The sequence below is a fragment of the Protopterus annectens genome, chromosome 9.part0, assembly GCF_019279795.1.
Source record: "Protopterus annectens isolate FY-2018-M chromosome 9.part0, PAN1.0, whole genome shotgun sequence".
NCBI classification, from domain to species: domain Eukaryota; kingdom Metazoa; phylum Chordata; order Ceratodontiformes; family Protopteridae; genus Protopterus; species Protopterus annectens.
Window position 1 is genome coordinate 708590047 of NC_056743.1, and position 15463 is coordinate 708605509.

The window sequence follows — 15463 nt, forward strand, 5'->3', positions numbered from 1 at the left end:
GAAAACCTGATTCATGATACATATGATACATTGAGTATTACGTCAAGAGATAAAGTAGAATTGCAGTTGTCTATTCCTCAGAAGGGTACAGTGTGTTTTTATAAGAATGACACAGTCAAGGTGGGGTGGAGCTATTGTAATGTGACAGTTCCCTGTAGATGCTACACTAAAACAAATAACATCGGATCCTATTGCAATACGAGCTATGATTCATTTGTTGAACTAATGCATAAGACAATCTGAGAAATAAAGCATGATGCTGTCCTGTACAAACAACTATCTGTAATTGACAGAAAAATGTTTCATGCAGTACAAGGGTATGTTTATAGTAAAGTTACTACTAAAGTAGAAGACTGTTACTTCATATGCGGAAGAAAAGCATATAAATGGCTACTGGAAAACTGGTCTGGTAGCTGTTTCTTGGGGTACCTGGTTCCAGCCATACGACACACAGCAGTCTTACCTCAAGGGAAAATCTGAAATGTTCGAGAAATCAAGAAGCCTGTTAATCCAGTAGGACGAATCAATGCACCCTGGAAATACCATCATAATTTAGGCCCAGGAAATAACAATGGACTGGCGCACATGGACTTGAGTGACACTGTCATATCTTGGGCAGGTGTACTACCAGCGTATGGAGCAACAAAATCAATTTGGGAACTGAGAAAACTGTCAAAACTTCTTGAAATAATGAGTAATGCAACTTTTTCTGCCCTCGAACTAGTAACCGATAAACTGACAGCTATGAGAACTGTGGTGCTTCAAAACCGCATGGCTCTCGACTTCACCCTAGCGGCGAAAGGAGGTACATGAACTTTAATTAATCCAGGAGGAGTGTTGTTTTTATATTCCCGACTACAGGCACGAGATAGACAGCCATCTCGAGGTGATTCAGCAGGTGTCAGACATGACTAGACCAGGACCAAACCCATTAACGAACTTTTTTCAGAAACTGTTTGGGGGTTGGGGTAGCATCCTAATAAACATTCTGATTGCCATCTGTGTAGGGATAGCCTTACTGATGGTGTGTGGGTGCTGTCTCCTCCCCTGTGTGAAAGGACTAGTGAAAAATATTGTAGACACTTCGGTTTCAGAAACTTTGTACCACGATGCTGAACTCGAAGAATTGCTCAAGGACTAGAAACATTCCTTTTACAAGCCTAAACTTAATGACTCTTTAACTGCAAATCCTGAAAAGGAAAAGGTTAAGGGAAGAAAAACTGTTTATGCTTGTTTTAAAAGTTGAATAAAGTATTAAAAGGGGGGAAATGTTAGAAAAATATATAATAGTAATATGCATGCTTAGTACATTATAGGCTTTAAAGAAGTTAATACATTTATTCTGTTCAACTACTAGAGACATTTTCAATTCTGTTTTTGTCATATAAAAGTATAATAAAAGTATGCGCAGCTGTGATTTTGCTTATGCCATGAAATTTAATAAAGATACATTCATTCCTGTTTATGCCATGTGAAAATGACCAGCTGCAGTGAACACTGATAAATAATACAATAGGTGTTTAAAAGAACTTAACCATAGTCAGCATGACTTGTGCTAAAGCTAGAAGTGAACCTTGAATACAGATAAAATGTAACACATGTATTAACACAGTACAATGGAAGAACTAAGTAATGAAAGGGGTCTTAAATAAAGGCCCAAGGACAGGCAGGATGTTTTTCAGGTTGTTTTTCTCAAATGATTTTGCAAAACAGCAATAATCTAGATGTGTCAGCAGGAAGTCTGAAGAAACATTATTTGTGTAACATATAGAAAGTTGTGTCCGGCTACGTCAGTAGTGGTAGCAACATTATCTGTGTGACTTGTAGAAAACTGTATAAAAATAACATAGGGAACACCAGTAATTCAGACAAATCTTGTACCTACATGCTTTGTCTCCTTGCTGCAAGTAATAAAGAAATGCTTTGCTTGAACCTAACGTGAATTGGTCTTTGAAGTTTTTTTTTTACACCATACCTCTCTACTGTCCCCAGTTTTTAAGGACGTCTGTGATTCTGGCTAAAAAATTTGCTCTGTTGCTCTTAACCCTCCTAAGCTTGACAGTTTTAGAGAAAAGGTTCACATCTAATAATGACAGTAATTAAGAGTCATAGACTTTCTTTACTTCAGAAAATGCAGCTTTATTCACATTCTCTTACTCTATTATCCCTACAAATTAATAGTACTAATATTTTAAAAAGTGTCCCTAATTGTCCCTTTTACTTCTATATTTGTTCCTCCCTGATGCCAGAGGTAAGAGGTTAAAAGCTATGCCAGTTACTGTGAAATTCCCTGTGGGACATGAAAACTTAGTGTGGTACACCCCAGCTGTTCTAATGTAACAGCACTGCAACCACAGTTCAGTCTCTGTGTACTAGGGTAAAGTGAAAGGTTGCAAGGTTGTTGAACAGGGGTAGCACTAACAGTATGATATTTAGACTGGAAGTGTCTAGGAGACATAAACTTGAAACTTGATGTGGGTCCTAGAATGGTAGCCATGAAACAATCGCAACACCTTACCTCCTGAATCAGGGACAATTCCAGAAATAATCAGGTCTTACCACAAAACAGAGCAATAAGGGAAAGGAAGGGAAGAAATCAAATGCCATCATGGAAGCAAATAGAGAAAACTGTAGCGTTGTCGCTTCACAGTAAGACGTCCCGTTCGATTCTCAGTTCGAGTGTCTTCTGTGTGGTGACATGCGTGAATGGGCGTCCCTTCGTTGAAGGTTGTGCATCAGGCCCGGCAAGTCGGCACGTAAAAATCTACTGCCAATCACTAATGGACCGGAGTTCCACTGTGGCGACCCCTAACCGGGAAAAGCCGAAAGACCCAATATAAAGCATTTAAAACAATAGTGTCACTATTAGAAGAGTATAGAAGAGATCAACAGAAATACTTAGAAAGATAGACGTGAAAGCACTGCAAAGCATCAGAACAGGCCAGGATCTATCATACACTATTACAAATAAACTAAAGATATCAGCACAGGCAGAAAAACTTAGAAGATATGCAGATAAATGTAAAAGAAAAGTACCAAATAAGCAATTCATTGATAACTCTAAAAATGTTTTACATTTTTACAGAGAATTGGGAAACAAAGCAAAACAAAAAGAAAAGAAGAAATAGACACATTTTGGAGAAATATCTATGAACAACCTGTGGAACATAACAAAATGCTGAATGGATACAAGTAAAAGAAACAGTAAGAAGTTCAAATGTACAGGATATGAAATTGGATGAAGTAATGACCACAGAAACTGAAATAAAATTAAGAAAAGCTCCTAAATGGAAAACCCCAGGCCCAGATGTAGTGCCTAACTTCTGGCTAAAATGATAAACATTTTTAACTGTGATTTAGTCCTCAGTAAGAACTATTTATATGCACATCCCAAACAGACAACAATAACCTTCTTAACAGGAAAAATTATACTCCTCCTTTAAGAGTGAACCTGCAAGCTACCCTAAAATCTACAGCCTTTCAACGATGTATAAGGTATGTACTGTAACTGATGCTGAGATTACTGTGGTGGTGGTGCTGCGGTAGCGTTTTCACCTCACAGTAAGACATTGTCCTGTTCGATTCTCAGTTAGACTGTCTTCTGTGGGGAGACATGCGTGAATGGGCGCACTTTCATTGAAGGTTGTGCAGGGCTGGCAACTCGGCATGTAAAAATCTACTGCCAATCATTAGCGGGCCGGAGTTCCACTGTGGCGACCCCTAACCGGGAAAAGCCAAAAGACACAACAACTGATGCTGAGATTATAGTTATTTAGAAGAAAGCTCAGTCATGGCAATAGAACAAAAGGGTAACAAAAGAAAGTCCATCTTGCTGTTTTAATAATAGTAACTCTCCACTAAACCTTAACTTTTTAAACAGGTAAAACTCAAGTTACCTACTTTCATATCTAACTTCTCTAGTGCACACTGCAGAGTGCATTCTTTTCAATCTTACCTTTAAGCATCCCTGTTACTAGCACTTTCTCTAATACCTAAAAAGATCATCTCTACTTGACTCCAAGTAGACTTTTCTCTATCTGTTAAACCTAGCACTTGCTCCTACAGTACTTATTACCTTGATACGGCACTCTTATAGATAGCACCCCAAAAGGCAAACCCCATTTCTCGGTCACCCACATCCCCGAATCTCTTTTAAAGTTTTTGTCTAGTCCTTCTAGCATGTCGAGGATCAGTTGCTAGTGTCCTCTCCTGCTCAGCTGGTGAACCTGGGAATATTGAGGCAATGTTACAATTGCCTCATGTACACAGACAACCCTCTCCTCCTCCCACAAAACACAAATACATGCGAGAGATGCAACTATACAGCCAAACTGGAGGCTGAGCTCTCTCAACATAGGACTGGCAAGACCAGTCAGGAGGAGAAGGTTACCACACACACTATAGACCCAGTCTCACATAGTACCATCACAACCTCAAATCATACACATAAACACACAAAGACATACTTTCGGCTCTGATCAAAAATCTACCAAAACAGCAGAGGCCACCAAAGCAGACACCCAAACAACCACCACCTCAGAACACAACACCTGCAACACATATACCTCACAGTCAGAGTGTCAAACAGTCACAGCCCTTAAGGCCAAACACAATGCCAGACACACTAGTCATTGGTGACTCCATAGGCAGACACACTGACGTCCCGCTCACCAGACTGAGTAAGGAGAAGGTCACAGTAAGCTGCCTGTCGGGCGCTAGAATCCGCCACATAACGCAAGCACTCAGGTCTCTCAACAGCAGGTACAAATACGACTCAGTCATTGTCCACGCTGGTGTAAACGACCTGAGACGTACCTCCTTGGACTACATGAAAAGAGACATTGAGGAGCTCTCTGATTATGTAGCCCAGGCAGGTATGACCCTGACCTTGAGCAGTATCCTACCTTCACCAAGAATGATGCCACAATACAGAGATAAGATGATCAGCTTTAACAATTGGCTTAAACTCTGGTGTCATTCAAAGGGGATCCAATGTCTGTCTGCCTGGGATGACATGCTGGACAAGCCACGCTGCTTCGCAAGGGACGGCTTGCACCTGTCACCCTGGGATTCCGGATATTGGCAAAGGCTCTTGCCACCCCATAGTGCCTTTTTAGGCAAGGCTCAAATTCTAAACCTACCACCCTAGAACACAAAAAGGAAAAACTAAGGGTAATGCTGCTCAATGCCAGAAGTCTAAATCTCAAAATGCACGCACTCGAGGCCCTTCTCAGTATGGAGAACATCGATGTCTGTGCAGTGACAGAAACCTGGTTCAAGGCTTCTGAGAGCACCCCAGCACTATCAGGTTTTACCTCTTATCATGCGTCCGCCCCAAAATCCGGACAATACCAAGAAAGGAGGGGGTATCCATATTCATCAAAGACACCCACACCTCAAGACTAGTGGCAACGCACGATGCATCGGAGACCATCCAGGTGCAATTAACCATAGGCAAGACTGCTCTGCAAATTGTAGCATGTTACAGGCCACCCTCACAAACTCAGGAACCTCACATGGCCTTCCTGAAAACACTAGAGGGATAAATGTATCACCAAACACCATCATACTAGGTGACTTCAATTACCCTAATATAGACTGGGAACACTACTCAAGCCCAAACACCCTAGCCCAAAAGTTCCTGGAATTCATAAACTCAAATGCCATGGAACAACTAGTCACCATCCCACAAGAGGAGAAAACATACTTGATCTCATCATCACGAACATGGGAGCACAATGTTCAACACCGGAAGTATACCCCTCACTGGTGAGATCAGATCACAAACTAATCTCGCTGGAGGTCCTCATCCCACCCCCACCTGAAATAAAAAAGACCACAGTAAAGAACTTCTCAAAGCCGACTTCACACTTCTAAAGACTAGTGTGGTCTCCTTTAAGGGCCCCAAGCCGGCGGAAAACAGTACTCAAGCCGCTGAATCACTTACAAATGCCTTCTACCAGCACCTGCAGGACTGCATGGATAAGGCAATCCCAAGCAAAACAAAGACTCTTTGTACCAAAGGCAAGCGTCCAGTCTGGTGGACCCCAGCCATAAACAAACTCTACAACAAAAGGAGGAAGCTACTACAAGATAGAGCAAAATCCTTAAAAGGTAAGACACCCTTGATCACTATAAGTAAAAAACTAAGAGCTCTCATAAAATCATCCAAAGCAAATTTTGAGAGAAAAATAGCTAAAGACTCAAAAGACAATCATAAGGCCTTCTTTAGCTATGTTAGAAACCTGGGAGGAAACTCCCAGATATGCTCAGAACTAGTTCAAAATGATGTGAAGATTACTGATCCTACAGACATTGCCAACATACTGGCTGACAGGTTCAGTGCAAACTTCTCCCCACCCTCCCCCCCAAGAGGAGAGATATCTATACCAAGCGATTGCAGCCCCAAACATCTCCAACGCCGAAGTGAGAACTGCTCTCTCCAAAGCAAAAACACAGCATCCATGGGACCTGATGGTGTCCCCGGCTGTGTGCTCCACGAACTCAACGAGGAATTAAACCCACAGCTAGGACAGCTGTTTAATCATAGTCTTACCTCTGGATACATACCCAGGAGTGGCGCACTGCAACTGTGGTCCCACTTCACAAAGGCGGTGCCTCCACCGACCCTGGAAATTACCGCCCATTAGCTTGACAAGCCTTATCTGCAAAGCCATGGAGAGGATCATAATGGACCTCATAAATAAAGACATAGGGAATTTGCAGACTTTGGATCCATCCCAGTTTGGCTTTGTCAAAGGCAGATCATGCCTTCTAAACTTGGTTGACTTTTTGAAACAGTCACTAAAGCCATTGATGAGGAAAGGCAGTCCATACAGCCTACCTCGATCTGGCGAAGGCCTTCGATACAATACCCCACTCGGGTATCATTGAAAAACTCATCAGCTTAAATGTTAACCCATACATCACAAGATGGGTTGCAAACTGGCTGAGTGACAGAACCCACAGGGTCAGAGTTGCTGGTGCCATGTCAGACTCAAAGCCTGTCACAAGTGGTGTACCACAGGGCTCAGTCCTGGGCCCACTCTTGTTTGGCATCTACTTTTCCAGTACAAGCAAACACAGGAGGGTTATGGCTGACAAAGTTTGCAGATGACTGCAAACTGGGCCATAGTAGAAAACACATCTGACACAGATATCCTTCAGAAGGGTCTCACAGAAATGGATAACTGGTGCCAGAGCCATGGCCTAAAGTTAAATGCCAAAAATGCATAGTCATACCCTTCGGGAAAAACAAGGTTACCCTAGCTACCAAATAGGTGGCAATCCACTGAGCACAGAAGAAGTTATCAGGGACCTGGGGACCCAGGTTGATAGTAGTCTGTCATTCGACACCCATGTAGCTAAAGTAGTTAGGAAGACCTTCTACATTGCCCACCTTATCATGAAGGGATTCTCATCTAGATCAAGGGAGATCATAGTCTCCCTATACTCATCACTCATCAGACCAATGATTGAGTACAATGCCCCATTCGGAATGTATCTGACCCGACACTTGCAGCAGCTGGAGAGGCCACAAAAGTTCCTCACCAAAAGGATAAAGGGTCTCAAACATCTGTCCTATGCTGCCCGACTGAAAGAACTCCAGCTCTATTCAGTCGCACGCTTGCTCAGAGGTGACCTTTGCCTAACATACAAGGCCATGTCAAACCCAGATTTGATGAATATGCTTCACCTCAAAAAATATAGATCTGTCAGAGCCACAAGGGCGGGAGACTTAAACCTCAACACGGCTATTAATAGGACGTGCTGGAGGGATAGATTCATCACCCAAAGACTCCCTATGCTGTGGCACCTCGCTGGCCTTGTTCAAGAGAAATCTTGACCAATGGATTGGAGATCGCAGATATACCCCAGGGATTACCTCAGTGTCACTGCTCAACAGAGGCACAGCAAAATAATGGGTATAGTTCCCCATACTAAAGGGGTGGCGTAAGCCACAAAACTATGGGCTAGGCTTGTAAATGCCCTTGGGCAGATAGCCTAGTATGAACCTATGAACCTATGAACCTAAGATCATTTGTTGTTAAAGTCATAATGGAGAACTGTAAAAAGGGGAAGAATCTAAATAGAGCATGGAAAGATTATAAAAAAGTATTTGAAAACATCCCACATTCATGGATAAAGGAGCGTTTACAGATGTATAAGATACACCCTACATTGATCAATTACATTACAGTGACCATGAAACAGTGGCAAACCACGCTGTAGCTAAGCCATGATAAAGGACAAATTATTTTACCAGGAATAAAAATTCAAAAGAGGATATCCCGGGTGACTCTTTGTCACCGCTGCTCTTTTGTCTTGCCCTTAACCCATTAAACTGTCTACTTACTTAACAAATTAGGTCATGGTTACAATGTGGTTACCCAAAAACAACGAAGTGTAAAGAATTTTCATCTTCTTTTTGTGGATGATTTAAAACTGTACAGTTCATTGGATGAGGAGCTGAAAGCACAACTGCAAGTGCTCAAAACTTTTTCAGATCATCTAAGAATGTCATTTTGTCTTGATAACTGTGCAAAAGCAACATTTAAAGCAGGAAAGCTGCAGAACCAAGAAAATATTAGTCTGTGAAAGGACTGTGATATAAAGGAAATTGAGCAGGAGGGAGTGTATAAATATTTGGGAATTGATGAAGGATTGACAGTAAAACATGAATAAATGTGAACAAAATTTAGGAATATTTTAGAAGACTAAAATTAATACTAAAAACACCCCTGACATCTAGCAACAAAGTCCAGGCTATAAATCAATTTGTTCTTCCTGCTCTAACTTACAGTTTTGGGGTGACTGACAGGCCCCAAAAAGTATTGGATCAGTTGGACAGGAGAAGAAGAAAAATGCTTCATGTTTATCAAATGAAATATAAAATCAGTGTATATCAAGATTATATATTCCTCATTCTGAAAGAGGCATGGACCTCCTCAAAATTGATTACATATATAGATCTGCAATCGTAGGAATGCATACATATCTGCTGACCACATCAAATCCAAATAAAGTGAAAGTTTTGAAACCTGAAGAGAATGTCTAAGATACTTCCCTGCTTAGTTTAACCTACACAGAAACAACAACTTTGTATAAGCAATATTTTTAGACCTATCCAAGGCATTTGACATGGTATCACATACCATACTACTGGACTCCATGACCTCCCTATCCTTCGCCCTTTCCACTATAGCCTGGTTTAAAAGCTATCTCTCATATAGACAGCAATTGGGCCTCTACTCTTCTCCATATTTACTAACAACCTTCATACCCCCACCCAACATGCCACACTTATACAGTATGCAGATGACTCATCTCTCATCTGCTCTGCACCATCACTCACTACCCTACAACAACTTACTCAGGAATCCTTTACCTCCATGGAAAGTTGGATTACTGAGATCCAACTCATCCTCAACCCCAACAAGATTAAATTACTCATATTCATTCACAACAAAACGAAATATACCCATCTACCTTTTACAATCAAATCCATAAATGGTACTAACATCTCCCTCACTGACCACACCAAATTCCTTGGTGTAGAAATTGACAAAATTCTACTGTTTGATGTTCATATTTCACAATCAAAAAGGTCCACAAAAAATGGGAACACTATACAGACAAAAAAAAATTTCTAGCCGATCAAGCACGAATTACACTAGCCCAAACACACCTACTGTCCACCCTATGTATGCTGCACAAATCCTTACCCAGACAAAAAAACAGGACCTTGACCGACTCGAGTCATACTACAAAAAAATTGCTAAATTTGCTAATAACTCCACCTTTAAAACCCACCACTGTCAGGCTTTATGAGAACTTAAATACTTGCCTACAATATTGTGAAATATCCTAAAAGAAAAAAAATCACTAAACCAACTTCTAACCCAGTACATATCAAATTGCCCCCTCCGCTCTTCTGACAAATCTTTCCTCTGTATCTCTAAGGCCAGCAACTCTGCAGGGAAAGCTCTGTTCTCCAACGACATAGCTATAAACTATAACAACCTTCCCCCCACTCTGACCTCTGCTCCTACAACTACACAGTTCAAAAACTCTCTCAAAGCACACCTAATGAATTCATGGCTATTTCCATATATCTCATGAAACCTCTTTCTGTTCACAACAAACATTATATTTTTGTTAATCTGCTACAGACTCAGGAATCCCTACTGCAAACCTCAAAATGTAACTTTCTCTGTTTTAATCATGATTTGCTGTTTCTGTATGCATGTGCTTTATGGCTGTTTATATATGTACCTTGTATATTAATGTGCTAAACTATATTGTTACTTGCTGTGGAGCTTTTCTCCCTGGGCATCTGCTGAAAATGAACATGTGTCCAGTCGGACTAGCCGTAAACAAATGCAAAATAAAAAATAAAATAAATAAATAAAATAGTTTAGCAGAAGCATAGTGGTGTCATGGGAAATGGAAATCAAACAAGTAGAAAAAAATATGGTAGTGACTGAATGTGCCAAAAAAACAAAAGAATATAAGGAGAAGGATCAAATGAGTAGGCAAGAAGAAATGTGGAAGACATAAATTTAGTTGCAAGTACAGAAAACTCCTGGTCGATCAGGACCTGACATAGGAATGGTTAAGGAGAGGTGACTTTAAACCAAAAGATGAAAGGTTAATATTGGCAGCCAGGATAGTGGACTAGGTACACGTTAGTTTACAAAGACCACTGGACATTTGGGAGAAACAGGCAAATTCAAGTTCTTTAAAATAGAACTGGAAACAGTTGCACATTTTGTGTCTGGGTCTGTTATGCTAATGGCAGAGGGACTGTATACTGAAAGGCATAATAATGTGGCAAGACTGTTGCACTGGGGATTGTGCAAACATTACAGTATTGACATAGCTGAGAAGCATTGGAAACACAACCCACAAAGCATTATAGAGAATGATGAAGTTTATCTCATACGGGATCACTCATTACCAACAGTTCAAAAAATAGATGTGAGAAAACCAGATAACAGTGGTCCATGAAAAGAAGACAAGTGGCACTGATCATTGAAATTGCCACACCCAGTGATTACAGTGTCTTACATATAGAGGGACACAAAGTCATAAAATACTAGGCATACCTGTCAACTGTCCCTGATTTTCTTATTCTGTCAAAATCTCAAGTTAACAGTACTAATACTTAAATAGTGTCCCTGATTTCCCCTAATTGTTTCTAGATCCCCCCCCCCCCCCCCGATTCTGTTGAGAGGTGTAATACCAGGATTTGTAGGCAGAAACCAGGGCAATGTGGAAGAAGCATACCCAGACAGTTGCAATAGTGACAGGAGCAATAGGTTTCATAAAAAGGAATTACAGTCATACGTACAGTGGATATAAAAAGTGTACACACCCTTGTTAAAATGCCAGGTTTTTGTGATATAAAAATGAGACCACGATAATTCATTTCAAAACTTTTCCCACTTTTAATGTGACCTATAACCTGTACAATTCAATTGAAAAACAAACAAATCTGTTAGGGTAAAAAATATAAAAAATAAAAAAACGTACAATAAGCTGGTTGCATAAGTGTGCACACCCTTAAACTAATACTTTGTTGAAGCACCTTTTGATTTAATTACAGCATTTAGCCTTCTTGGGTACACACCTGCCATCAATTAAAGAGACTCTGATTAACCCCAAATAAAGTTCAGCTGTCCTAGTAGGATTTGCCTAACATTTACTCAGTTTCCTGCTATAGCAAAAGCTATGGTTTACAGAGAGCTTACAAAGCATCAAAGGGATCACATTGTTGAAAGATATCAGTCAGGAGAAGGGTACAATAAATTTCCACAGCATTGGATATACCATGAAACAGTGAAGACAGTCATCAAAAAGTGGAGAAAATATGGGACAACAGTGGTGTTGCAAAGAACTGGACGTCCCTCCAAAATTTATGAAAAGGCAATATGAAAACTGGTTAGGGAGGCTGCCAAGAGACCTACAGCAACACTGAAGGAGCTGCAGGAATTTCTGGTAAGTACTGGTTGTGTACTACATGTGGCAACAATCTCCCATATTCTCCACATGTCTGGACAATGAGGTAGGGCTGCAAGACAAAAGCCTTTTCTTTCACAGAAAAACATCCAGGCCTGGCTAAAATTTGCAAAACAATACATCGTCTCCCAAAAGCATGTGGGAAAATGGGTTATGGTCTGATGAGACCAAGGTTGAACTTTTTGGCCACAATTCCAAAAGGTATGTTTGGCGCAAAAACAACACTTTGCATCACCAAAAGAACTCCCCACAATAAAGCATGGTGGTGGCAGTATTATGCTTTAAGGTTGCTTTTCTTCAGCTGGAACTGGGGCTTTAGTCAAGGTGGAGGGAATTGCAAACAATTCCAAATACCAGTCACTTTTGGCCCAAAACCTTCAGGCATCTGCTAGAAAGCTGAAGATGAAGAGGAACATTTACCTTTCAACATGACAATAACTCAAAGCATACATCCAAATCAGCAAAAGAATAGCTTCACCAGAAGAATACTGAAGTTTTGGAATGGCCCAGCCAGAGCCCAGACCTAAATCCAACAGAAAATCTGTGGGGTGACCTGAAGAGGGCTGTGCACAAGAGATGCCCTCGCAATCTGACAGATTTGGAGCGTTTTTACAAGGAAGAGTGGGCAAATATTGCCAAATCAAGATGTGCCATGCTGATAGACTCCTACCCAAGAAGACTGCTGTAATTAAATCAAAAGGTGCTTCAACATAAGTTTAAGGGTGTGCACGGTTATGCAACCAGCTTATTGTACTTTTTATTTTTTATATTTTTCTCCTAACAGATTTGTTTTTCAATTGAATTGTACAGGTTACAGGTCACATTAAAGGTGGGAAAAGTTTTGAAATGATTTATTGTGGTCTCATTTTTTTATATCATAAAAAATGGCATTTTAACAGAGGTGTGCACACTTTTTACACCCACTGTAGATATGTTACAGATACATGTAACTTAGTATGAATCGTAGAAGGAATCATTTCTGGGCACATTGTGGGTGCTACTGTGAAGAGCACTTTTGGCTAATATCAAAGACTGAAACAATACTAAAATTTCACGAACTTTAATCACATTTTGATTTAGGAATGGGGTCCATTCCAGTCATTTAAGTAATAATTGTACTAGAAACTCAAAATACCTGGAGAAATTAAACCGAGATACACTAAAAAAAAACATAAACAGGCCGTTGTGAGTTACTTATTGATATCTGTTAACGCTTTATATTTGTTGAAAGGTGTTTCTAAAACTGGTATGTTGTCAGATTGTCTGCCTGGTGACTGTAGCGTCACACGAATCGGTTTCTGTCACTGGGAGCATTGTTGATATCCAAAAGTGTTATTACATAAAACTTAAAACAGCTGTGTGCATCCACAGTAAACTAGTCTGAGGTGTTTGACTTTTTTGACTTATAACAAGAAGGAGGCATATAGACGTTGTAATGCTGGCCAAAAGTCGCCTTATGTTCCAGGCTGGGCTGGCGTTTTTACTGATGAACCTGCAAGGCGCCTTTACTGTCCAGGGCAAGTAAATCAAATAATCATGGAAAGTGGTCTGTAGAGTTTGTTTTTTTTTTTTTTGTCAGTTACTGTGTAACTACATGTGAAGTTACTGGTGTGATGCATAACGCGTAAAAAAACACAATTTCTAAATCGTAGCAGTTGAGATTTATGATACAATGTAATCATGCGGGACTGGTGATCTTCAGGTTTTCTAGCGTGTATGTATGAGTTATGTCAAACGTGTTTGTATATGAATCCATCGCTGATACTGTGTTATTTTCCCCTCTTCCTGCAGTGGATCATGTTTTAATGTGCGGCATGATGTTCTGCCAGAAGGATGTGACCCCATCCGGACAGTTCTCGGTGGACTGGGACAAGGAGGAGTGGTCTGATGTGGACCTGGATCGGAAGGAGGCCGTGTGGAGACTGCCTGAGTTCACAAAGCTTTTTACTTTAGAAGCACAAGCCGGGTTACAGGCGATATCTGTATGCAACATAAACTTAGATATTTACCAGAAAAGATCAAAGGGCGTCTCGGGACCTACAGGTGAGCGGATAATATCTTATTATAACATCTCAAGTTATTTTAAAGCAACGATTGTGTTAGCCTATTTTTTAAATCCTGACTCAAATGCGTGGTGTAATGCAGGCTGTAGATTTAGGCAGATCCGTGTGTACAGCCGGCTGTCTAGCTTTTCTCCTTTCTACTGAAGCAACGAAACTATGTATTGCCTGCATGAAACGGATGATGGTCTGCATTGCGTACGCCCGGCGCCACTATGTTCATATTGAAAGTTTTCTTATGAAGTGTGGTTGTTAGTGTCATGGGATGTACTTAGTTAAGCTATCTTGCAATAGCACAATACGAAACGGTAAGAGGTTTACTGTTGTTAAACACAAACTGCTTCATTCATAGGTCTCAACCTCTTAAGACCCTAGCAATGTGCGACAAACAGTCAAAATGTGGAACACTCTTTTCGCATTGCCCGAAAATGCACCAGTTCCATGGGATCTGGTCGAAGGGGTCTTTCTGCCAGAAGTACTAAGTAAATACTGTAGCAGTAACCCACGGCTAGGTGTGGGTAATGCTGGATTTACCCACAATTGGTGTGATTTGGTCACGAAGGCGAAATCCAGCTACCCACACCCAGCCGTGGGTTATTGTTGTTACACACAGTGGTGTTAGTTTTTCGTTGTGTTATGTATGTGTAATTGTTATTTAGGTTTTTGTTTGCTTTACTTTTGTATTCTCGCACTTTTTGTGAGAGAAAATAGTCCACACTTTTATTTAGTAACTTACTTTTGCATAGATATGTAGGCGAGGAAGTCGAATATTTAATGTGTGGTTACTGTTTGTGTTTGAGGTCTTTTTTACATTTTTTTTTTTTACAATGTTACTGCACAGTTGTCATAGCGGTCCTATAGAGATGTAGATAGCTCTTGAAATGTTAGAGACGTACCTGGCTATATACATTTAAAAGTCTGTCATCCTGCTGTGTTTTCACAAACTATACTTTTCATCACCATGTCTATGGAATTAAGAGAAGATGTTATTCTATCTCTAAAAAGAATGCTACCTATTATACTATAGGTATTACAATAAAATAACATCAAATACTGAAACTATATTATGAGCTGTACATCTACAACAGTAACAGTATTTTGTCAACGTATCAGTGAAAAATACTAGTAGCTAGTGCATTTACTGGTACTTTGCCTTATTGTTGTAATTCTCTTAATTCCATAGACACGGCAGGGAGACAGACTTTTAAATGTAAACAGTCAGGCCCCGTCTCTAACATTTCAAGAGATCTCTGCATCTCTATAGGACCTCTGTGACAACTGTGCAGTAACAAGGGTAAGTGCTACACTGGCAACAACATTATTCTATAAATAGCAAGCCATTTTAATAGAGTTGGGCAACCAATTCACTTAATGTGTGGGTC

At 40.4% G+C, this 15463-nt stretch overlaps 1 protein-coding gene across 1 annotated transcript in view; it reads left to right on the plus strand.

The window, feature by feature from the left end:
* Positions 1 to 13369: 13369 nt before the first annotated feature.
* The window catches only part of LOC122810578 (RLA class II histocompatibility antigen, DP alpha-1 chain-like), a 419522-nt gene continuing 417428 nt past the window's right edge, over positions 13370 to 15463 (plus strand). The window contains exons 1-2 of the mRNA XM_044082157.1: positions 13370 to 13538; positions 13813 to 14223. Coding sequence (XP_043938092.1) covers positions 13457 to 13538; positions 13813 to 14223 — 493 coding nt within the window. The 5' untranslated portion in view covers positions 13370 to 13456. The remainder of the gene's footprint in view (positions 13539 to 13812; positions 14224 to 15463) is intronic.